The 16,974-nt window shown below is 40.2% G+C and overlaps 3 protein-coding genes and 1 pseudogene across 3 annotated transcripts; all 4 read right to left on the reverse strand.

Annotated features, from left to right (window-relative positions):
- Positions 1-1,451: 1,451 nt before the first annotated feature.
- Positions 1,452-2,498, reverse strand: LOC122353072 (trace amine-associated receptor 13c-like). The gene has a single exon (XM_043250904.1). The coding sequence runs from the start codon at positions 2,457-2,459 to the stop codon at positions 1,452-1,454; it is 1,008 nt and encodes a 335-aa protein (XP_043106839.1). The 5' UTR covers positions 2,460-2,498.
- A 2,356-nt stretch (positions 2,499-4,854) lies between these two features.
- LOC122353050 (trace amine-associated receptor 13c-like) lies at positions 4,855-5,916 on the reverse strand. The gene has a single exon (XM_043250883.1). The coding sequence runs from the start codon at positions 5,866-5,868 to the stop codon at positions 4,855-4,857; it is 1,014 nt and encodes a 337-aa protein (XP_043106818.1). The 5' UTR covers positions 5,869-5,916.
- Positions 5,917-9,425: 3,509 nt separating this feature from the next.
- Positions 9,426-10,496, reverse strand: LOC122353087 (trace amine-associated receptor 13c-like). Its single transcript, XM_043250919.1, has one exon. It carries the CDS (start codon positions 10,437-10,439, stop codon positions 9,426-9,428), a length of 1,014 nt encoding a protein of 337 aa, XP_043106854.1. The 5' UTR covers positions 10,440-10,496.
- A 4,046-nt stretch (positions 10,497-14,542) lies between these two features.
- LOC122352461 lies at positions 14,543-15,547 on the reverse strand (annotated as a pseudogene).
- Positions 15,548-16,974: the final 1,427 nt, after the last annotated feature.

Here is a 16,974-nt window from a genome sequence, read left to right on the forward strand (position 1 = left end):
TCAGTTTTCTAGATTCCACAGGCAATGCCACAGAAAAAGGGAAAAGTAATCCACAAACAATCCCAGACAGAGAAAATGTGCTTGTTTACTGGACGTAGCCCTCAATAATAATCGGGTAATCCTCAAGTCAATGTGCCAGATAAAAATGTATTCCATTGCACTGGCTCCCGTGAGAGCATGGCACTTCCCAGCTCCTTTTTTTTTGCTGCCTCAGAGCCTGCAGCATATCACACCACGTGCCATCACTCTACACCAAAAATGGCTGCCAGTTACCACTTTAAATAGAGTCCTTCATATTGCAATTCAATGTATCAGATCACCACACCCACAATAATAACATAAATATATAAATAACCATACCAAATGTATTGGAAATGTTTGAAATTATTTGAATATTTGAAATGAGTATTATTTTTCTGTTTTGTGGCAGTGTCACAACTTTAAAGTCTACTTTTAAAGTCAACTTTAAAAAGAGTAGAAATTGGTGCAAAAAGGCTTTTCTTTCTGTTTCATTTGGTCACTGAAAAGTTTTTGTAGCTTTTGTCTTGTAAAAAAATGAGTATGTGTTTGATCACAGTCAGGTGTGTGATCTAGTGTCATCTTTCGTTTTGAATTTTGTATGGTTTTGCACCTTTTTTCTTTATCCCCGTCCTGATTGTGTTTTAGGTTGTACTGGTTTTCCCTTGATCTGATATGTATTTAGACTTGTAGTTGCCAATGTTTTTATGTATTTATTTATTTATTGTATTAATGGGCTTTATGCTGTGATCCAGCTTTATTGTTTTATTTTTTTCATAACACATTACAATGGCTTATTAATATTTTTTATTGATTTATACTTGTTTTTGCACATACATGCTGCTTTCATATTATTGCAGCACAGTTTGTGCTGAATACAGTGTAATCAGATTTTAGTCATTAATATCTTTATAAGAAAATGAAAAAATAATTTTGCTATCAAATTGCCCCGACTGATGCACAAAGAAAACAAATATGCATTAATCTAAACAAACAATAAAATAGAAAGCACATTTCAATGTTTATCGTTCACATAAAAAGAACAGATAATATCTGAAATTGAGTTTGGATTTATTCACATTAAAGTCATTAAAACACCATGAATCTTACAAACAAGACTACTATAACTGTGTGATTTACATTTGTGTATATATTAAAATGCTGGCTCTATATTATATATAACATTCAGTTAAAATGTTATCATTTAGGTTTTACTTTTTTTGTGGGTGCAGTAAAAGGTGACACTCAACTACATAACGGTCAACAATTACAAGATATATTCTGCAGTGGGGCATTGTACAAATGAACAGAGACATTGTGACACTTTAGTTATCTCCAACATTTCGTAATACTAATCCAGAGAAGAGTATAGGTAAAGACATATGAGATGAAGGAAACATGTAGATTTCGGCTTAGTTAAAAATAAACTTGAATCAACCTCTAAAAATATCCATGAGAGAGGATGCTGGCTCTAGTATTTTAAGACTTAAGATGTGTTTAACTGATATTTTAAACCAGCTGTAAAATAAAGCATAGATAAGAGGATTTAGACCCGAGTTAATGTACAAAGTCCATATTAGAAATGTCATTGCGGCAGAAGAGATAACAGCAGTACCTGTTAGAGACAATATATAGAAGGGAATATAGCAAAGCAGATAAACTGTCACAATGATCCCTAATGTCAGAGCAGCTTTACTCTCAGATTTCCTCTTCATAGATCCTTCTGTTACACATTTACCACTCTTCATCAGAGAGTTTATAACTTTCACTTGATGATTAACCACATAGAATATTCTCAAATATGCAGTGATCATCACACTGCAAGGCAACAGAAAAGAATATATCACATCAATGACCCTGCAAGTAAAACTAATTGTGAAGTTACATTGACCATAACACTCATCTGTTCTGTTTGAAATGTCAAAATACTTGTTGCTGATTCCAATGGCAGTGTTGTAAACTGACGAGAAAAACCAACAGAGACAGATGCTTAGTAAAGTTTTAGCCATTGTTATTTTCTGCGGGTAAAGTAAAGGGTGACACACAGCCATATAACGATCAACAGCAATTAAAACCAAGTTACTGAGAGATGTTGAGCCAAGCAGTCCCATGATTATCACAAACAGTCCACAGAAAGCGTCTCCAAAGTACCAGCACGTCTCAATCAGCCTAGTGGCCTCTACGGGCATCACAATAAGTCCAATAAGCATGTCGGCCACAGCCAGAGAGAGAATGATCAGGTTGGTTGGAGTGTGAAGCTTCTTGAAGTGAGAGATGGAGATGATCACCAGCAGATTCAGAAACACAGTCCATGCTGACAGTAATGAAAAAAACACATACATGATATAGTATTCATGTCTGGAGCGTTTTTCCTTGATACATGAAGAGTTGATGGCAGGAAAGCAGTATTGAGTCTCATGATCCTCTGTCTCATAGGCCATGAGTGAGTCTCCTCCTGTTAGGAGTTTGTTCTGCTGTTCTTTTATTTATACAGTGTCTGGATCAGACGCCCAACCCATCTACCGCCCACTCTGCTGCTGAACCATGACATTATTACTAAAACAATAAATTAGAACAATTATTTAATTTATTAGAGCTTTAGAGCGACTTCCCAGATACACTGCTTTTGCACAAAATGGCATGAATAGTAGCATTATAACACAGAGAGTTGCTTTAAAAAAAACTAACATCAACACAGAAAAACAACAACATTATACTATTTTATCAGCAACACTATTCAGAGAAATGTTTTACTGTCAAGACAGAGTATGCTACATTGTTTCTTTTTCTAACAAAAATAAATAGAATCACAATGCACTCAGCATCAATCTGTAATGGAGTTGACCAGACAAGAAGTGTGCAGATCCAAATGCAAGCTTTTATTAGAATGCATGGTTAAAACACAGGCAGGGTCAACAGTAGCTAACAGGAAAGGCACGGGCAAAACACAAGAGTAGTCCTAGGGCAAGTGTGGGTCTTTGACTGGCAAACAATATACAGAGGGGGCAAACAAGTGGGTTAATCCGATAACATGAGCAATAATCTAGGCTGAAACGGCAAGACAAGTGTGCATCCAAAGCATGTCAAAATCCAAGGTTGGCTGCTGACAGATGAGACAAACCAGTCAAGGATTGAGACCAAACTATAAACTAGATATGGAATGGCTCTATAAGGTTGCTATCACAGGGGGAGTGATAAACACAAACAATACTCTGCCTTGGAACTGCTATTCATGATGTGAGTGTAATTGAATGCAGGCGAGCATGTAATGAGTGAATTTAGGTGTGTGTGTCATCAGTGCAATGGGTGATAGGAATTGCAGTTCAGTGCAACAGTTTACTTGGTGTGAGAATAATGTGAGAGTGACATCTGGTGGTGAGTGAAATGAAAGTCTATGAACACAATCTATGGAACTTTCCATGCTCTACTCTTTTCCAAGAATCAGGTGTACCCAATAAATGACACCTCTGCAGCCAGTTATTGACAGCAGGCAGTTCTGGCGATTCTCAGGCGAATAGTGGTGGTTGAAATCTGAGCACACATTGAAATGGTGGATGGTTTGCAAAGAGAATTCTGGGCATATTCTGCCCATAGGAGAAATCGACTCCAATCATTTTGGCTCCTGATTAAGTCTAGTTGGAGAGTGGGCCACCAGAAACAATCAGAGATGAGATTTCTGGATGATCAGAGCTGGGAGAGTTATAAGCGAATTGCAACTTGGTGTGTATTTTATTTATTTTGAGCACTCTTAGCACCCCTGTAGAACAGGGCATAGCAGGGAAATGTTTGTTTGCACCACCTTTTGTGCAGGCATAAAATAAAGTTTAAGTTAGCGCCATCTGTCTTGCTGGAGTGAGTTATATGTATATTATCAGTTGGATCGAAGGACCAACAACTTTTATTTCTGTTCACACCATTAATGATCAGAGTTGGGCATGTTACTTTCAAATTGTAATACGTTATATTTTACTAGTTACTGCCTTTTAAAAATAAACTTGTTACATTACAATATTACTGTCTCTGAATAGTAATGCATTACACTATTTTTTGCATTACTTTTGAGCTACTTTCATGATGACAAAACCACTATTCATTGAAGATGTAAAACAAACACACACACACACACACACACATACAGGTGCAATAACTTCTATTCTCATCTCAAGTCAAGGACAGTTAATAAATTTATTTTGTATTAAAGGCTGCTTCCAGAGGGACTTGTATTTTAAGCCTGTCACTATCTGCTGTATCATTGTGATCTGTTTGAGTCTCCATCTGAAAGAATGCTACCCATTTGCACCACAAATCACAGCAAATGACGAGACTCAGATAGAACTGTTATGTAAAACTATACAAGCACTTTTGTTTTTTTATTTCTTCTGTTCTTCATAAGCCTTACAGAAACTCCAACAAGTCCATCTTAACAGCTAAATGACTATTTTTATGCAGTTGCTCATTTCTTTCAAAATTATTATATCGATAATCAAAGAGCTCAAATCATTTGTCCCAATTGTACAGAATGGCATATATTAAAATATTACTATACTCTGCCAAATCCATACTAAATGTTACATATTAGACTACAGACACTATGCAAAGCAAGAGAGCATCAACAAATGTTAACAAAATTGATTATAAAGTTCATTGTGAATGCTGAATCATCTCAGCCAAATGAACAATTAGGTTGTGACAGAAACACAGAATGAGTACAGGTTTATTTATACCATAACAGATTGAATACAAACATTTTTCTAAATTAAATGAATAGAATATAATTTATTCCTGATAATGTGTTTATTGAAATTAAACAAATACATCTGATATGCAGAGTGTTTATCATGAATAATCTGTAAAAATGTCCATGACAGAAGATGCTGGCTCCAATATTTTAAGTGTCAATATGTATTTAACTGATATTTTAAACCATCGGTAGAATAAGGCATAGATGAGAGGATTCAGACCTGAGTTTATATACAAAGTCCAGGTTAGAAATGTTACTGTTGTGAAAGTGTTTACTGTAATTTCTGTTAGAGTCAGTATATAGTATGGAATCCAGCAAAACAGATAAACTGTGACAATGATCCCTAATGTCAGAGCAGCTTTACTCTCAGATTTCCTCCTCACTGAACATTCTATTACACATTTACCACTCTTCATCAGAGAGTTAATAACTTTCACTTGATATTGTACAACATAAAATATTCTCAAATACACTGTGATGATCACGATAGAAGGAAATAGAAAGGAAAATGCCAAATCAGTAAATCTCCAAGAAGAACTAATCATAGCAATACACTCGCCATAACACACATCTGTTCTGTGTGAGGGGTCAAAATATCCGTTACATATTACAATGGCAAAGTTATAAGTCGTACAACAAGACCAGAACACACAGATGCTCATTACAGTTTTCGTTGTGGTTATTTTCTGTGGGTACAGTAAAGGGTGACACACAGCCATATAACGATCAACAGCAATTAAAACTAAATTACTTAAAGACGCAGATAGGAGCAAGCCTGTAATTGCCATAAACAGTCCACAGTAAGTGTCTCCAAAGTACCAACATGTCTCAATCAGTTTTGTGGCCTCTACAGGCATCACAATAAGTCCAACAAATAGATCAGCCACAGCCAGAGAGAGAATGAGCAGGTTGGTTGGAGTGTGAAGCTTCTTGAAGTGAGAGATGGAGATGATCACCAGCAGATTCAGAAACACGGTCCATGCTGACAGCAATGAAAAAAACACATACATGATATTATATTCATGTCTGGAGCGTTTTCCCTTGATACATGAAGAGTTGATGGCAGGAAAGCAGTATTGAGTCTCATGATCCTCTGTCTCATAGGCCATGAGTGAGTCTCCTCCTGTTAGGAGTTTGTTCTGCTCTCCTTGCTGTCCTTTAATTTATACCGTGTCTGGATCAGATGACCAACTCATCTACCGCACTCTGATGCTGCATTATGACAATTTTCTTTAAATAATTTCAGGGCCATGTAATGCTTGTCCACTAATAGAAATTGCAAATGCAAAGACAACAAACCTCTGCTGTTTAAATTCTATACGTAATTAAGAAAAAAAAAAATCATCATTTATACTACATAGCGTAACTATGCAGCTTTTATTGATAATTTTCCTTGTTTCTTTCATTTTCTTCTTTCATATGTTTCAAGCTTGGGTTCAACACTTATGACCGGGACTGCAGTGCAAAGCTTTCTGCAGAACTACAGGACTGTTGGCTAATGGTGCTGCCCAATAATTAATAAGAGCGAAGTATGTGTCACACATGGACTTCTTTTTGTTGTTGTTTTTGTCTTGTGCCATGTGCCCTGTGTGACCTACTTTTAGTTAATTGAAAAACTAGAAAACTAAGAGTAAAGAATTGTGTTATTAAAGTTTTGTTTCTAAATTTACTCCCTGTCCTCAACAGCAATCATGATGACAACAATTATTAATCTGTAAAAATATCTAGGAGGGAGGATGCTGACTCTAATATTTTAAGTTAAGATATGTTTGACTGACAATTCAAACCAACGGTAGAATAAAGCATCTATGAGAGGATTCAGACCACAACTGACATGCAAAGACCCCATTAGAAATGTCATTGTTGCAGGAGAGATTATAGTAGTCCCTGTTACAGACAATATATAGTATGGAATATAGCAAAGCGGATAAATTTTGACAATCTTTCCTAATGTCAGAGCAGCTTTGCTCTCAGATTTCCTCTTCACTGGACATCCAATTACACATTTACCACTCTTCATCAGAGAGTTTATGACTTTCACTTGCTTATGTGCAACATAAAATATTCTCACATATAAAGTTAGAATCAGGGTACAAGGTAACAAAAATAAAAAATAATAAGTCAGTTAATGTCCATGAAAAACTTAACAATAAATAACACTTTCCATAACACATATCTATTTTTTTGTGAACTTTCAAAATATCTGCCACTAATCAGACAGCCAATGTTATATTTGTTTTTCTTGTAGTTATTTTCTGTGGGTACAGTAAAGGGTGACACACAGCCCTATAGGAAACAAGCTTTATAGGTTTTTCTGCAGTTTGAAACACTGAATGAGCAAATACATAAGATATTTCATTAGGTTGTAGTGTAGGCCATCTTATTATATACATATTGATGTCCATATTTATTTCTCATTATAGTAGTAAAGAGATGCTATGATGGCTTCACCAGCCACTTGAACTGAGGTGCTAAAGCTATCGCTCATGGTTGTTTCAAGGGAAGCTTCCGCTGCCTCCGCACTACGAGAGGGAACCTTCACCTGAAATCTATCCCTCACCGAGACTCAGTTTCCCGTCATTCCTCATACCTGGGCTTACCTCCTTGTTCCACCCCCATCTCATGATCACACACACACACATTTAAGTAGTCCTCCCAGTCACCCCTTTGCAAAGTCTTGATTTTCCTAGCTGTCAATTCTGAGCGTTATTACCTGTGTTGGTTTACTGTTGCCGACTCTGTTTCCTTATCGATTGCTCTCCACCTGCCCTGACCCCGGACTGTTTCCTTGACTCTGTTTGCCACCTGCCCCGAGCCCTGCTTGCTGTTTGACTCTGCCATTGATATCCCAGTTAACTGGTCATTGACCCCTTCTGATTGTCTCTCAAATAAACCGCTGCAAATAGATCCCTCTCATTCTGATGTTTTGCAACAGAAGACTTTGCCACTCGATTCTGCAACTGTCCAACCAAGCTCTCTACCCAGGCCTCCCAACTCCCCATGCATCAGCTACAATTACAGTCGAAACTGGCCTGTCAGGATGAGGGGAGAAACTTGGGGTAATTTATTAATCTTGCCATCCATATCAACAACAGCACTGCAGCTGGGCTTTACTCCCCTGTCTCCGGGGAGCGTTAGTGCAGTTTGTAAAATCAACTATGCCTTTACTGTGGGCAGGCAGACACAAAGTATCTTGCCCCATCTGTCCGTCCTCAAGCTCTCGTTCAGTGAGTGAAAAGAATTATATTACAAACTCTGCTTCTAGTATTAAACTGCCAGTTACGCTAATCACACAGAATAGAACGATCAACCACCACAAGTGGGCACTATGAGGCATGCCATTTGGCTTTGCTAACAGTCTTTCATGAATGATATCTTATGAGACATGATTAACAGATGAGTCATTGTCTACACTGACGACATACTAATATGTAAACTCTAACACCATGAAAGAACATGTCCATACTAAATCATCTGACACAGCACCAACTCTAGGACAAGGCAGAGAAACGCTAGCTTCACCAAACTAGTATGTCCTTCCTTGGATATATCATCAGCCAAGTGGGGGTCGGTATGGATGAAAGGAAGGTCAAGGAGTTATAATGCTTTCTTCAGCATCCTCCGTCATCCTAGATGCCAGATTGTTGTCGAGGTCGACGCTTCTAAATCAGGGGTGGGGGCATTCCATTATAAATGTTTTTGGATGAAAACTAGCACTGGAGGAGTGGCTCCACCGGTTGGAGGGGTCACTGACTCGTTCATTCCCTGATTGTTATAAAACCGACCAAAACATTGTTTAAAATTTATTATAAATTTGGCAGAATTTTAAAACCGATAAATTGTTTTTTAAAGGTAACAGAGCACAAGGCTTATTACAATTACTGGACAGCAGGGACAATATAAATAATATGGAATTCATGCATTAACAACACAGCATATCAGATCTTTATAACAAGAATTCAAATTGGTATGTACTATAAATGAGAATTGTTAGCAATATTGTTAATTTCCACACTACAGGCAGGTTTACTTGTTCAAATTTGATGTGCGGTGTTTCAGTTTATTACATCAACATAACAAAAGACACTTGTAAAAATAAGTTTTCTTATTTTTTAAATGCACACTTGTCTATTAGGTAAGTAAAGGCAAGTCAAATTTAACACATAGATAACAATGCTAAAGAGTAAAAACATTCAGTGATGGAGAGGGCCTGATATTTAAAGGAAGACTGTTCCAGAGATTCAGGGCAAGAATAAAAAAAGCTCAATCACCTTTAGATTTACATTGAGGGGAACAGATAAATGTAACTGATAACAAGATCTTAATGACCTAGAGGTTGTATATGGCCTAATAAGATTGCAAATATAATTTCAGGGCAGAGTTATGCAATGCTTTGTATGTGAAAAGGACAACATCAAAATATTTGAAATAACAAAACAGACTATTAGCATGATAATATAAGTTTGAAAATTAAAAATCAATCTAGTCACAAAAAGAAAAAAAGAAAAAATCCACAAGTAGTAGTCATGGTTAATACTGCTTTATTAATGATGCACCAAATTAGATGCAGCAAATTGCCTTAATTGAAATGGTACATTTCCAATGATAAAGAAAATGTTACATATATAATAAATGGTATTCAAACTAAAATCAACCACGACAAAAGTTATGAATATTCAGCAAAAATGTCCAAAAGAGAGGATGCTGTTTTAAATATTTTAAGAGTTAAGATGAATTTAATTGATATTTTAAACCAGCGGTAAAATAAAGAATAAATAAGAGGATTCAGACCTGAGTTAAAATACAAAGTCCATATCAGAAATGACATTGTGGCAGAAGAGATTACAGAAGTACCTGCTACAGACAATATATAATAGGGAATATAGCAAAGTAGATAAACTGTCACAATGATCCCTAATGTCAGAGCAGCTTTACTCTCAGATTTCCTCCTTATTGATCCTTCCATTTCACTTTTACCACCCTTCACTAGTGAGTTTATAACCTTCACCTGCTGATGAGCCACATAAAATATCCTCAAATATAAAGTTATGATCAGAGTACAAGGGAACAGAAAGGATAAAAACATGTCAGTGAATGTCCATGAAAAACTTACTATTAAATAGCACTTTCCAAAACACATGTCTGTTGTTTGTGAAGTGTCAAAATATCTGCTACTAATTAGAAAGGCAATATTGCAAGTTAAACAGAAAAACCAGTAGAGACAGATGCTTATTAATGTTTTAGTCATGGTTATTTTCTGTGGGTATAGTAAAGGGTGACACACAGCCACATAACGATCAACAGCAATTAAAACTAAATTACTAAGAGATGTTGAGAGCAGCAGTCCCATGATTATCATAAACACATCACACAATGTGTCTCCAAAGTACCAACATGATTCAATTAGTTTAATAGCATCTACAGGCATCACAATAAGTCCAATAAGCATGTCATCCACAGCCAGAGAGAGAATGATCAGGTTGGTTGGAGTGTGAAGCTTTTTGAAGTGAGAGATGGAGATGATCACCAGCAGATTCAGAAACACAGTCCATGCTGACAGCAATGAAAAAAACACATACATGATATAGTATTCATGACTGGAGCGTTTTCCCTTGATACATGAAGAGTTGATGGCAGGAAAGCAGTATTGAGTCTCATGATCCTCTGTCTCATAGGCCATGAGTGAGTCTCCTCCTGTTAGGAGTTTGATCTGCTCTCCTTACTGTCCTTTTATTTATACAACATCTGAATCATACGGACAACCCATCTATCGCCCACTGTGATGCTGCATTATGATATCATTAATTTCATCCCTGACAGGTATAGCAGAGTACAAAGGAAAAAAGGAAAATGATTTGGAAGAAACTAGTGTGGTGGAGAAGATCTCTTGTCACAGATGTTCGTGTTGTATCGTGTCATGTTAAAATACCAAGCATTACTTTATTCTCCTGACATATGAATATTTAACATTAATGTAAATTAACATCTCACTCAGCCAAACTGACAAATACTGTCAAAGTTTTGGTAGCGAAAAACACATCTACTAATTTGCCTTCAGAAATCAATCAGATGAAGGTGTCTTAGGAAACAGGAAGTGAAACCGACACTGGATTCAGACATAACTTGATGCCTTCCCTTTTCAGCTTTCGGATGCAGCCTATATGTAAACTGAGATTTGATAAAAGACACAGGCCTGATATCTAAAAGTTATGTATGCACAAAATGGAAATAGGAATATGTTTCAAGCAACACATTTTGAGATTAATGAAAAGTAAACTATGTGTGCACCTTATACTAGCCTATAAATATGCAGAATTTTCCTGAAGTGAGTGAAACAACAAAGCAAACAGTCTGATGTGCTGCTTTTGAAAAAGTTTCTTGTTAGTCACAGCGAGGATTGCTTAGCACATGGTTTCCCTTAGTGGTGTTCTAAGAGTTCTAGCAAAACTCATGTTCTAAGAAAAAAAAAATCACTAGTAATGATCATTGATGTGAACATGACTTCATCTAATGGCATTGGAACAAAGATTGCAATGACAGACACAAGGATGTGTTTGTTGATCTAGCAAACCATTGGCTGGTTTGAACAGGTCTGATGGCAGTACTGTAGAACTTCTACACACACAGACAGACAGTAGCCTAATGATAAACCCTTTCATGCTCTTCCCAATCATCTTCTTCTTCTTCCGCTTATCCGGGGCCGGGTCACGGGGGCAACAGTCTAAGCAGGGACGCCCAGACTCCCCTCTCCCCAGACACTTCCTCCAGCTCTTCCGGGGGAACACCGAGGCGCTCCCAGGCCAGCCGAGAGACATAGTCCCTCCAGCGTGTCCTAGGTCCTCCCCGGGGCCTCCTCCCGGTGGGACATGCCCGGAACACCACCCTTGGGAGGCGTCCGGGAGGCATCTGGAACAGATGCCCGAGCCACCTCAGCCGCCTCTCTCGATGTGGAGGAGCAGCGGGTCTACTCCGAGCTCCTCCCGAGTGACTGAACTAATCACCCTATCTCTAAGGGAGCGCCCAGCCACCCTACGGAGGAAACTCATTTCGGTCGCTTGTATCCGGGATCTCATCCTTTCGGTCATGACCCAAAGCTCATGACCATAGGTGAGAGCAGGAACGAAGATCGACCGGTAAATCGAGAGCTTCGCCTTGCGGCTCAGCTCCTTCTTCACCATGACAGACCAGTACAGCGACCGCATTACTGCAGAAGCTGCATCGATCCGTCTGTCGATCTCTCATTCCATCCTTCCCTCACTCGTTAACAAGACCCCAAGATACTTAAACTCCTCCACCTGAGGCAGGAGCTCCCCACCAACCTGAAGGGGGCAAGCCACCCTTGTCTGACTGAGGACCATGGCCTCAGACTTGGAGGTGCTGATTCTCATCCCAGCCACTTCACAATCAGCTGCAAACCGCCCCAGCGCACACTGTAGGTCTTGGCCAGATGCAGCCAACAGAACAACATCATCAGCAAAAAGCAGAGAAGCTATTCTGTGGTCACCAAACCAGACCCCTCCGGCCCCCGGCTGCGCCTAGAAATCCTGTCCATAAAAATAATGAACAGGACCGGTGACAAAGGGCAGCCCTGTCGGAGTCCAACATGCACTGGGAACAAGTCTGACTTAATGCTGGCAATGCGAACCAAGCTCCTGCTCTGATCATACAGGGATTGGACAGCCCTTAGCAAACGGCCCCTTACTCCATATTCCCAGAGCACCCCCCACAGGACGCCATGAGGAATCCGGTCGTATGCCTTCTCCAAATCCACAAAAAACACATGTGGACTGGATGGGCAAACTCCCAGGAACCCTCCAGCATCCTGAAGAGGGTATATAGCTGGTCCAGTCTTCCACGTCCAGGAGGACGAAACCCGCATTGTTCCTCTTGAAGCTGAGGTTCAACTATCGGATGGATTCTCCTCTTCAGTACCCTGGCATAGACTTTCCCAGGAGGCTGAGAAGTGTGATCCCCTATAGTTGGAGCACACCCTCCGGTCCCCTTCTTAAAAAGAGGAACCATCACCCCGGTCTGCCAGTCCAGAGGCACTGTCCCCGCGGCCCACGCGATGCTGCAGAGGCGTGTCAGCCAAGACAGCCCTACAACATCCAGAGACCTGAGGTACTCCGGGCGGATCTCGTCCACCCCTGGTGCCTTGCCACCGAGGAGCTTCTCAACAACCTCAGTGACCTCAGCCAGGGTGATGGTCGAGTCCCCCCCCGGGTCCCCGGCCTCTGCTCCCTCAGTGGAAAACGTGTTGGCGGGATTGAGGAGGTCCTCAAAGTATTCCTTCCACCGCCCGACAATATCCCCAGTCGAGGTTAGCAGGTTTCCACCAGCACTGTATACGGTGTTGGCAGGGCACTGCGTCCCTTTTCTGAGGCGTCGGACGGTTTGTCAGAACCTCTTTGAGGCCGTCCGATAGTGATTTTTTCCATGGCCTCCCCGAACTCCTCCCAGACCCGAGTTTTTGCCTGCACAATCACCCGGGCAGCGGTCCGCTTGGCCCACTGGTACCTGTCAGCTGCCTCAGGAGTCCCATGAGCCAACCAGGCCCTATAGGATTCCTTCTTCAGCTTGACGGCATCCCTTACTTCCGATGTCCACCATCGGGTTTGGGGGTTGCCGCCACGACATGCACTGGAGACTTTACGGCCACAGCTCCGGACAGCTGTGTCGACCAAAGAGGTAGAGAACATAGTCCACTCGGACTCAATGTCTCCAACCGTGACTAGCACAGAATTCCAACAACACAACACCACTCAGGTTTAGATCGGGGCGTTCCTCCCAATCACGCCCCTCCAGGTGTCACTAGCATCACCAACGTGAGCTTTGAAGTCCCCCAGCAGGACGATAGAGTCCCCGGTTGGAGCACTTTCCAGCACCCCTCCCGTAGGCACAAATGACAGTGAGAGTCCTCCCCCCAACCCGAAGTCGCAGGGAGGCGACCCTCTCATCCACCGGGTTAAACTCCAACACATGGCGGCTAAGCTGGGGAGCTATGAGCAAGCCCACACCAGCCTGCCGCCTCTCACTGCGGGCAACACTAGAGTAGTGAAGAGTCCAGCCCCTTTGGAGGAGATGGGTTCCAGAGCCTAAGCAGTGCGTGGAGGTGAGCCCGACTATCTCTAGCCGGTATCTCTCGACCTCCTGCAATAACTCAGGCTCCTTCCCCCCCATAGAGGTGACATTCCATGTCCCTAGAACTAGATTCTGAGTCCAGGGGTTGGGTTGTCGAGGTCCCTGCCTTCGACTGCCACCCAAACCACAAGGCACCGGCCCCTTACAGTCCCTCCTGCAGGTGGTGGGCCCACGTGAGGATGGCCCTACGTCGCTGTTTCGGGCTGAGCCCGGCCGGGTCCCGTGGGGCAAGACCCGGCCACCAGGCGCTCGCATGCCGGCCCCGGCCACAGGCCTGGCTCCATGGCTGGGCCCCGGCTGCGCCATACCGGGCGACGTCGCGACTCCATTACGGTTTACCTTTTACTTTTGTTTAAAACTATTTAAATACTATTTGGCCAGTGGAAAAGAGTGAGAACAACTCTAAACACTTTTCTCTGGTGTATTATCAAGGACACTGAAAAGCAATGTGATGTCTCAAAACAAATTTATAGTCCATATCTCATATTTTTAATAATCCGCTTGAAATAGACCTGTAATGACACCATTAGACAATGAAAAGACATGTGACACAGCCACTTTACAAACTAAAACTAAAGATTTATATGTTAGTGTCAACAGTACAGTACTTCACCAGTAAAAGAAATTATCCCTCGGTCATTATTAATCTGTAAAAATATCCAGTAGAGAGGATGATGACTCAAATATTTTACAAGTCACAATGTGTTTAAACTGATATTTTAAACCAGCGGTAAAACAAAGCATAGATCAGAGGATTCAAACCACAGCTAATATACAAAATCCATAACAAAAATGTCATAGTGGCAGGAGAGATTACAGAAGTACCTGTTAGAGACAATATATAGAAGGCAATATAGCAAAGCAGATAAACTGTTACAACGATTCCTAATGTCAGAGCAGCTTTACTCTCAGATTTCCTCTTCACTGAACCTTCTTTTGCACTTTTACCACCCTTTATCAGAGAGTTTATAACTTTCACTTGCTGATGTGCAACATGAAATATTCTCAAATACGTTATGATCAAGGTACAAGGAAGTAGGAAGGCAAAAAACAGGTCAGTTAACGTCCATGAAAAACTTACTATTAAAAAGCACCTTCCATAACACATGTCTGGTGTTTGTGAAGTGTTTAAATGTCTGCTACTCATTAAATAGCCAATATTGTAAGTTGAGGAGCAAAACCAGCAAAAACAGACACTAATTAAAGTTTTAGTCATGGTTATTTTCTGTGGGTAAAGTAAAGCGTGACAGACAGCCACATAACGATCAACAGCTATTAAAACTAAATTACTGAGAGATGTTGAGCCGAGCAGTCCCATGATTATCATAAACATCACACAATGTGTCTCCAAAGTACCAGCACGTCTCAATCAGTTTAATTGCATCCACGGGCATTACAATGAGTCCAATAAGCATGTCGGCCACAGCCAGAGAGAGAATGATCAGGTTGGTTGGAGTGTGAAGCTTCTTGAAGTGAGAGATGGAGATGATCACCAGCAGATTCAGAAACACAGTGCATGCTGATAGCAATGAAAAAAAACACATACATGATATTATATTCATGTCTGGAGCGTTTTTCCTTGATACATGAAGAGTTGATGGCAGGAAAGCAGTATTGAGTCTCATGATCCTCTGTCTCATAGGCCATGAGTGAGTCTCCTCCTGCTCTCCTTGCTGTCCTTTAATTTATACCGTGTCTGGATCAGATGACCAACTCATCTACCGCACTCTGATGCTGCATTATGACAATTTTCTTTAAATAATTTCAGGGCCATGTAATGCTTGTCCACTAATAGAAATTGCAAATGCAAAGACAACAAACCTCTGCTGTTTAAATTCGATATGTAATTAAAAAAAAATCATCATTTATACTACATAGCGTAACTATGTAGCTTTTATTGATAATTTTCCTTGTTTCTTTCATTTTCTTCTTTTATATGTTTCAAGCTTGGGTTCAACACTTATGACCGGGACTGCAGTGCAAAGCTTTCTGCAGAACTACAGGACTGTTGGCCAATGGTGCTGCCCAATAATTAATAAGAGCAAAGTATGTGCCACACGTGGACTTCTTTTTGTTGTTGTTTTTGTCTTGTGCCATTTGCCCTGTGTGACCTACTTTTAGTTAATTGAAAAACTATAAAACTAAGAGTAAAGAATTGTGTTATTAAAGTTTTGTTTCTAAATTTACTCCCTGTCCTCAACAGCAATCATGATGACAACAATTATTAATCTGTAAAAATATATTTGAGGGAGGATGCTGACTCTAATATTTTAAAAGTTAAGATGTGTTTGACTGACAATTTAAACCAACGGTAGAATAAAGCATATATGAGAGGATTCAAAAAAGGAAAATAACAAGTCAGTTAATATCCATGAAAAACTTAACAATAAATAACACTTTCCATAACACATATCTATTCTTTGTGAACTTTCAAAATATCTGCCACTAATCAGATAGCCAATATAATATTTGGAGGAGCAAAAACCAGCAGACAAAGAAAAGTTTTTGTTGTAGTTATTTTCTGTGGGTACAATAAAGGGTGACACACAGCCCTATAGGAAACAAGCTTTATAGGTTTTTCTGCAGTTTGAAACACTGAATGAGCAAATGCATAAGATATTTCATTAGGTTGTAGTGTAGGCCATCTTATTATACACATATTGATGTCCATTTGTATTTATTTCTCATTATAGTAGTAAAGAAATGCTATGATGGCTTCACAAGCCACTTGAACTGAGGTGCTAAAGCTATCGCTCATGGTTGTTTCAAGGGAAGCTTCCGCTGCCTCCGCACTACGAGAGGGAACCTTCATCTGAAATCTATCCCTTACCAAGACTCAGTTTCCCGTCATCCCTCATAACTGGGCTTACCTCCTTGATCCACCCCCATCTCATGATCACACACACATTTAAGCAGTCCTCCCAGTCACCTCTTTGCGAAGTCTTGATTTGCCTAGCTGCCAATTCTGAGCGTTATTACCCGTGTTGGATTTCTGTTGTACACTCCGTTTCCTTTCCTTGCTCTCCACCTGCCCTGACTTCGGACTGTTTCCTTGACTCTGTTTGCCACCTGCC

This window comes from Puntigrus tetrazona, chromosome 10 (genome assembly GCF_018831695.1).
Source record: "Puntigrus tetrazona isolate hp1 chromosome 10, ASM1883169v1, whole genome shotgun sequence".
NCBI lineage: Eukaryota > Metazoa > Chordata > Actinopteri > Cypriniformes > Cyprinidae > Puntigrus > Puntigrus tetrazona.